This window comes from Malus sylvestris, chromosome 10 (assembly GCF_916048215.2).
Source record: "Malus sylvestris chromosome 10, drMalSylv7.2, whole genome shotgun sequence".
Lineage (NCBI taxonomy): Eukaryota > Viridiplantae > Streptophyta > Magnoliopsida > Rosales > Rosaceae > Malus > Malus sylvestris.
In genome coordinates this window covers 6,341,622-6,350,097 of record NC_062269.1, presented here as the reverse complement: position 1 = coordinate 6,350,097, position 8,476 = coordinate 6,341,622, and the positions used below count along the sequence as shown (strand labels likewise).

The following is an 8,476-nucleotide window of genomic DNA, read 5'->3' as shown; positions in this document are numbered from 1 at the left end:
TTGGATTCAGAGTAGGATTCTCTCCCCTCCAAATTCTCCTCCCTTACAAACCCATCCTATTTGAGCGATCACGATTAAGTCATGTCAATATCTTGTGTTGACTTCTTTATAAAGAGAGAAAGATAAAGAGGAAAGTGAGAGAGGAGGGGAGAGAAGGAGATTTAGAGGAGAGATAATCTTCCTTTGCTGTTCAGGAGTATGAGACTTTCTCCTCCAAATTCGTGGGCTACCATGTGTTTGTTCCTTAGTTTTATGGATATTATATTCAACATGTGTGGGCCCAAAATCACTAAAATATTGATAGTGTAATTTTTTTATATCAAAACACTCATATGCATGATTCTCACAATAATTGTAAGTCATTAATAAATGTATTATTGTCATTTAGTAATAGAGTTTAGTGGTATTTCTTCTTCAGTAGTAAGCGAGAGACCGTAAATTCGACTCTTGTAGATGATAAGTTCGATACCAAATAGTATGACTAACTCATTTTGTAGATGAGGCCAAACCATCTAGTGTAAATACATGATTGTATAAAAAGTAGGATAGTGCTCATAGATTTACAAAATGTGGTTTGAAAAGACGGTATGCCTAGCATTTATGATTATTATGTAAATCTTAAAACAAAAGGAATAGGTATTCATTAGTTGTTTTTCTTGGGCATTTGACCCTAGTTTTACCAAAAATACAAAATAGAAAAAGGAATCGGGTTTTATTGCTGCAGAGTTAGGCAGAACATTATACATATACTAAAACTGGGTTCCTCAAGCACTGTTTTTCACTGTTCGTGAATAGTGAAATGCGAAACACCCTTTGTTTCTTCTCATTTTCAAGTTTTGTTGTTTGCTTGGTACAACAAAATTCTGATTTTGCCCAACTTCACCACGCGTCACTCATCGTTAACCCCTTGGTTTTATTCCTTTTTCTCGATCATTCTTTCGTCTTCCGCTTCTTTCTTTGTTGGCCATGCATCTATCACCAGTGTGACTTGGTTTTCATCACTTTGCCGTTTGGTTTGCGCCATGTCTGTCGCCACTCTCTGCTTCTCTCCGGGTTTTGCTCTTGCTTTTAGTTCTTCTGGAATCGTCTCCTCATCGTTAATCTCTCTACTGATGAAATTGAGGTTTCACCATAAAACCAATTGGCAATATGGGGAGTAGCCTATGACCATATAAGCACATAGCAAACCTTGTCCCTCATCGATGTGGGAAAACTCTTAACACGCCCCCGCACGTGTGACGAATTTTCAAGCCTACATGTGGACAACAACTAGGTGATGTAGAGCATGCGTGGCCATTTGGCTTCACACGAGGACAACCTGCTCTGATATCATGATGAAATTGAGGTTCCACCATAAAACCGATTGGCAATATGGGGAGTAGCCCAAGATCATATAAACACATAGCAAACATTGTCCCTCACCGATGTGGGACAACTCTCAACACGTCCCCGAAGAAGCCATTGTTATTTGAGAGAGGTATGTCGTGAGGCTAGAAAAAATATGATACCATATAAGAATTGTGCTCGATACCGAGCTTGTATTAATTCAACGTTTATATAGAGCTTTACAAGATAAAGTTTGAGTGAGGAACAAACTCTTAAAACAAACTAAAAGATAATTACAGAAAATACAAAAGCACAATATTATCATACAATCTATTTTGAATTCAAAATATTCAAACAGTTACAGATTTGGATGAATTGATTCAATTGTTATCACTTGTGGTTGTTGTGGCGGGAACTAAGGTTTTTGTTGAGAGTTGTCCCATATTGGTGAAGGACAAAGTTTGCTATGTGCTTATATGGTCTTGGGCTACTCCCCATATTGCCAATTGGTTTTATGGTAGAACCTTAATTTCATCAAGATATCAGAGCAAGGTTGTCCACGTGTGAAGCCCAACGACCACACGCATTCCACGTCACCTAGTTGTTGTCTACGTGTAGGTTTGAAAATCCGCCACATGTGCGGGGGCGTGTTGAGAGTTGTTCCACATCGGTGAAGGATAAGGTTTGCTATGTGCATATATGGTCTTGGTTACTCCCATATTGCCAATTGGTTTTATAGTGAAACAATTTCATCATCTACTTCCCATATTGCCAATTGGTTTTATTGTGAAACAATTTCATCATCTACTTCAACTGCGTCTTCTTCACTTTACTTTTGGGTTTTGTTTTTCAGCGTTTTTCAGCTTAGCTAATCTATGATTCTCTTCATGATAGATCGACCTCTTCTACAACTCCACCCCCTCCTTCAAGTGATAATCCTCATCCTCTCCCCAACCTCCATCATAAACCTTAATTTCTTGGGTTTTTCGCTAATGGGTTTGATTTGTTTTCGACAGGAAACGAGCTGAGTCCAACGCTTCGGTTCCCGTTCCGGCAAGAGCTGAGAAATTTGCTCAAAGTTTTTTTAATTATTTGAGAGAAGTTTCTTATGCGTCTCAGTTCTTAGCTTGTTGGGGGGCATGGTGGTGGGTTTGCTTGCTGTTATTGGTGCACTGTCTGGAGCTTGATTCAATGGTAGTGCCGTCCCTTTTTTGGTTTGAAATCTGATTAAGATTAATGGGTTTTGATTTTTTTTTTTGTAAGTTAGTTTGAAATTTGGTTAACTATTTTTAGATTCTATGTTGCTACTTTGATGATGCATGTGTTTTTGTGAATGACCTGTGTTATACTGTTGCAAACTTGATTTCACCCATTATTTTTCTGTTGTTTCATGAGATTATAATTTTGGGTTTTCTATGATTTATACTCTCTTCTTGGGGTTGCCAAGATGGTATCTTTGTTTTTAGTTGTATTAATTTTTCCTAATTTAGGTAATTACAGATGTGGTTTATGTTCTTATGTAAAAGATGAGTTTTTGAAACCAGAAGTTATTGTTGCATTGATGCTTAATTTGATGCCTTTAATTTAATTAGTTATGAATCCATCCATGTTCCTAATCAGTGATTCATTCTTTTTCTTTTCAACATGAGTAGGCCAAACTTTTATATAACCATTGAATGAGCATGGTGAAATTCCTTATAATCTTTCCGGGCCCGGAAGGGGTGGATAACTATGACTTGCCACCAATTGTTCCCTTTCTGATTGTCCCATGATCAACCTCTACCTTATGATAACGCGATAACAACGTCAGTGTTCTTTGCCGTGTTTTGATGGCAGGTTTGTTTGTTTCACACATGTATTTGGAAATAATAAGGTTATGACTGCTGTTGGTGATTTGAGAGATTGTAGAGTGCTTCCAAGAGATCATATTTTGTTGCATATTTTGTGTATTACTCCTATATATATATATATCATGTATTTGTAGGCTAATCGAAATTTGAAGCAATGTCCACACGACATGTTTGATAATTATGTACCCCATCATGTATTTCCAAACAGTTATACCTTAATTTAAAATTTTTAATTTTGTGCAGGCGCAAGGGCGATGCGTATTTCTAAAAGATCTTCAAGAAGTACATACGCAATGACAGATTTCTGCATTCTTTTGATTCAAATAAGGAGGGGAATTTTGATTACAGTTTTCAATTCAAATTGTATGTGGAGTGTTGTTTGTTTTTTTTTTTTAAATTTTTTATTGTTTCTTTTTCATACAATTATCATCATTTGGTCATAGTTGCTCGAGTTTAAGTAGTTTGTTTCCAACTTTCATATTGTACTTTCTGCTGACAATGATCTCATTGTTTCTAATGTGGGACAAGGTTTGAAGTTGGAGAGACCAAGAATTGGGCACCCTCTACAGACTGCAGTACTACTACTCTTGCTGAGGTCTATTTCAGTTCCTCTCTACTCTCTCAATCTTCATAACTTGCTTTTTTTATGTCTATCAATCTATCTATCTTCACATTTATATATTAGAATAGACTTAAATCACTTACTACTTGATTATAAGGCTATTTCCTTTAGCACTTATTTGTGGTAATGATCATGTGGTTTCACCAATGAACTCACATCCTTGGACGGCAAGAGGACTCAACAGAGCTCAGTATATAACTCAAAATCTATTCTACAAACACATCTTTTTTACCCTATTGAGCATAATGTAAATAGATTTGGTATAAATGTAAACAGATTTTAATATATTTCGCACATTAAACACGATTTCAAAACCCAGAATATCGCACGGGCTGAATTGCTAGTAGTTTCCTATTTGAACCGATGGGTTGGGTTGCTGGGATTTAGATGTTTAGTCACTGGTCATGGGTCCGAGTTGTTTGATCAACTCGAATCATGCATATCTGTCACACACAAATAAATAAATAAATAAAAATAAAAATAAACAACATTTTATACGAAAGAGATTTAAAAGCGCGCGGACCGAACCAGGTTCTCCACCAATCCTAAAAGTGATCGAATATTGGCTATAAATGAGCTGAAGCATCTCAGACCAATCCTACCAAAGGCACCCAAGTTTTGTCCCGTATCTAATATTCTCTACCAATTTCTGGGATTTCCAGTTGGTATATATAATACATATCTAGCACCCTCATTCCCCAAGCTAGAACTTGAAATGGCATGTCGGAATGAGAGGTGCAATGGGTGTGGACGGCAACTTCTTGTGCCATCAGAAGCACAAATCATTCGCTGTGATGCGTGTCAAGGCATCACCCGCATTAGTAGATCATCCGTCAATCCTCTGATCCGAGCAGGCCAAGATACAATAAACCACACTGTCAACCGTGTTAAAAGCCGAATGACTAGAGTGATGTCCATGCCCTCCCCGAATGCTGCCCGCCCTGCTAATCCTCAATACTACCAGCATCAGCTGTCCCAGCCATTTGTACCAAAACCCTTGATGCCTCCTTCGGCGTATGGAAGAAAGCGCGCGGTGCTGTGTGGAGTGAGTTACAATGGGAAAAGTTACAAGCTCAAAGGAACTGTGAACGATGTTCACTGCATGAAATACTTTCTTGTTGACAGATTGGGCTTTCCAAATCATTCCGTACTCTTGCTCACAGGTAGTCCTAATTAGTTATACATAATTAATTTCACACTATTAATCACGAAAAACATTTCTCGAATTCTATTTCTTTTGATTTAACAACTATCATTTCATGAGGTATGAACTAATTAGCCAGTCGCATTAAGTTGAGAATAAATGGTACAAGAATATCAAATGATTATTTTAAAATAATTCTCCAATTTATAATCATAAAAAATATGTAAGGTCACTTGTTCTTGCTGTGGTGTAGAACATGAGACGGACCCTTTTAGGATCCCAACAAAACAAAACATGCGAATGGCGTTACAGTGGTTGGTGCAGGGCTGCCAATCAGGAGACTCGTTGGTGTTCTACTTCTCCGGCCATGGCTCAACCCAGCCTGACTATTCGATGGATGAGATTGACGGCATTGATGAAACGGTGTGCCCTGTTGATTTTGAGACCGAGGGGATGATCATTGATGATGAAATTAACGCCACCATTGTTAGGCCACTGCCCCATGGTGCCAAACTTCATGCCATTATCGATGCCTGCCATAGTGGAACTGTTCTTGATCTACGATTTCTTTGCCGGATCAACAGGTAATTGTTAGCAGCACTTACCCAGCTACATGTATCATTTAATGTGCTGAACACATTTTCTTAATTAGACCCGACTAATTGAGAAATTAAACACGATATATATATGTATTTGTTGTTTTTTAATGTAGAGAAGGACACTATGTATGGGAAGATCATCAATTCTCACCTACTTATAAAGGCACAAGTGGTGGAATAGCTGTCTCCATAAGCTCTTGTGACGATCATCAAAAGTCTGCAGACACTACGGTGAGTATTATCGACGTATGCGGACATCAATCAACTAGCTCTTAATTGATAAACAATGTCGAAAGAGGTTGCAAGTTTAACTCTCCCTCCTCTAACTCTAAACCCTATATACGATTAATGTGTGAACAAAGATATATATACTCTTTGTTGGGGCTTAAAAAGACTTCACTACTTTGGAGATGTTTATCTCACAAAGAAAAATGTAATGCAGCGGAATTGATAGGTAAGAGAAAGAAAGAACACTCAATGTATTACACAAGATTTTTTTATTCACTCACAAATTAGTACAAGAGGAAACACTCAAACACTCTTAGAAGCTTTGTTGCTTCTTCTCACTTCTCACTACTTGCTCTCTTGGTTGTTTCAAATGGTATGGATGCCTTCTCCTTTAATAGGCATGGATGGAACCTTGGAGAAGCATGGAAACATCATGCTAGATATATCTAGACAATTCCACTACCTTCCCATGATAGAATTATCTACACTAATCTTGTATGTTGGTGGAATTCTCACCATTCTTCTAGACTCTTCCACCAACTTGAACTTTGCTAGAATTCTCTAGCATATGCATGGATCTTTCTTTGTGTATGGGCTAGATCCATTATCCTTGGGCCAAGACAAGATTACAATTCAACACTGTTTGAATTTGTATTAGTGCAATAACGAAGAGCAGAGATAGTTCTACTACACTTAATTAACTTTAAAGAAAACAAATGCAATGTAAAATAACACAAATTCGTGGGATTGTGCAGGCTTTATCTGGAGACACTTCGACGGGTGCCTTGACTTATAGCTTTATCCAAGCAGCGGATAATAATCGCGGATCGACATATGGCTTTCTGCTGAATGCTATGCGCCATAAAATTCGTGAAGCTAAAACTGGCGTTGAGATGGTTAAGTATCTTTCCAAGATTCATATAGTTGGTTACACCTGTTCAAACACTCCATACACACACTTATCGAAACAACACTGCAAGTATTAGGTAGCAACATATACCCCCAAATATAATTAATGCTATTTAGATACATAAAATCGATACCTCTCTCTATACAATGGTAGAACGTACATTGATTAAAGTGTTGATTTTGTGTCAGAGTCAAATTATTTATACTACTTATTAATAAAAGATACACAAAAGAGTTATACATGTGATAAAGAGTATAGATAGGATAAAAACAGAAGTAAATTAATGTCCTATTAAATTTGGATTGGTTGATTAAACATTCTCTATATATGTTTTGAGAATTTATTGAAAATGTTTGGTCTTTTGATTGTAGGAGCCCCAGTTGACATCTTCTGAGAGATTTGACATTTATTCAACACCAATGGTGCTGTAACTTGAAATTTATAAGTGATAAAAATAGATCTATCATTCTTACTATCATACTGTAACACATTATTAAGTGATTAATAACTCCTGCTACAGTGGCAGCCTATGTGTACCGCAATGTGCGTTAATCAATATGCATAAGTATAAGTTTGTATTCAATCTTTTTTTATTCCATCCTCTTCTAGAACTCTTCATATGAAATCTAGTATTTCCATGGAGGCGTAAACCCATTCAAATTGCGAACTTGGATTTGGTGGAAGAACACGCATCATCTAACATAAATATGAGACTTAGAATCATTCAATTTGTTACAAAATTTCACAGCACGATTGCAGCAATGAGGATTTTCTTCAAATGAAATTTGACCCCCTTCGATTTGTTCTGCTCGGATGGGAGGATGGGCAACGGATAGATGATTAAAGCCCTTATCTAGATCATCATAGACATAATAAATACTAATTTTGGTAGATTGTCAATGCTCAAATGACAATCCTATATATGACATAAAATTTTAAATACATTCGAGAATGATCCCAAAGGCATGGGTTATGCAGGAGCACATTCCCAAATCTATTACATTTTTTTCTGGACTTTATTGTTTAATTATTAACATAAAAACTATCAAATGATTGGCTTCACCCCATTTCTGGCACAATATAGAGGAACTGCGACTTAATGGTTGAAACAATTTAGAACTTTTCCTCATGGAAGTTCTTGTCCTGACAGCTTTCTTACATCTTCTATTACGATTATAACTATGCAATCTATACTTCTTAACTTCCAGCTAACCATTTTTTTCATTCACAATAAATTTTTGAATATCCAATCTGAATGCCTACGCGTTTCCGATAGCCTCTCTAGGGCTCCTTTCAACACTTGAAAACATGTCCTTTAACCATTCTTAACACATAGGACTAGTTTGGCATTGTTGTACTTCTTAAAAAACTGCTTCTATTGTGTTGTGAGAATAAACCGTTGTAAAATAAAGTATTTGGTAAACTTTTTATTTCTAAATATATTCATTTAGTGTTAAAAATGTTACAATTAGTATATTTATATTCATGGCTAAATTTTTCATCATATATTTTTATTTTTAGTTTGTACCTGTTTTTAATTTGCAAACCTTTTTTAATTTTTACCAATTTTCTTTTCATTTTTAATTTGTACCAATTTAATAATTTCTTGTTGTGCCTAACACACCTCGACCCTGAATGTCCGCTAGGACTCCGAATCGAGTTGTACTGGCCGGCACCTAGAAGGTAACGAAGCCACAAAGTGTAGTCATGTGGAAAATATGAATAAATTTAAACCTAAAAGTGCATAAATATAAGAGTGCGCTATGACCAAGAATGAACCCATTTCACACGTGATTA

General features: G+C 36.5%; 1 protein-coding gene across 2 annotated transcripts; it reads left to right on the top strand.

Annotated features, from left to right (window-relative positions):
• Positions 1-2,106: 2,106 nt before the first annotated feature.
• Positions 2,107-7,262, top strand: LOC126585705 (metacaspase-1-like). 2 transcript variants are annotated; one of them, XM_050250191.1, is made up of 10 exons: positions 2,107-2,255; positions 2,343-2,520; positions 2,979-3,162; positions 3,420-3,539; positions 3,705-3,771; positions 4,330-4,961; positions 5,196-5,526; positions 5,655-5,772; positions 6,525-6,665; positions 7,051-7,262. In XM_050250191.1, exons 3-10 carry the CDS (start codon positions 3,156-3,158, stop codon positions 7,108-7,110), a joined length of 1,476 nt encoding a protein of 491 aa, XP_050106148.1. In that variant the 5' UTR covers positions 2,107-2,255; positions 2,343-2,520; positions 2,979-3,155; the 3' UTR covers positions 7,111-7,262. The 2 variants fall into 2 exon arrangements, with proteins under 2 accessions (XP_050106148.1, XP_050106149.1); XM_050250192.1 differs by lacking the exon at positions 2,979-3,162.
• The last annotated feature ends 1,214 nt before the right edge of the window (positions 7,263-8,476 follow it).

Bases quoted from the DNA above. Each gene is read 5' to 3' on its own strand.
- LOC126585705 (XM_050250191.1), top strand. The intron at 3,540-3,704 runs GTATGTGGAGTG...ATGTGGGACAAG, and splicing joins TACAGTTTTCAATTCAAATT to GTTTGAAGTTGGAGAGACCA. The intron at 6,666-7,050 runs GTTAAGTATCTT...TTTTGATTGTAG, and splicing joins CTAAAACTGGCGTTGAGATG to GAGCCCCAGTTGACATCTTC.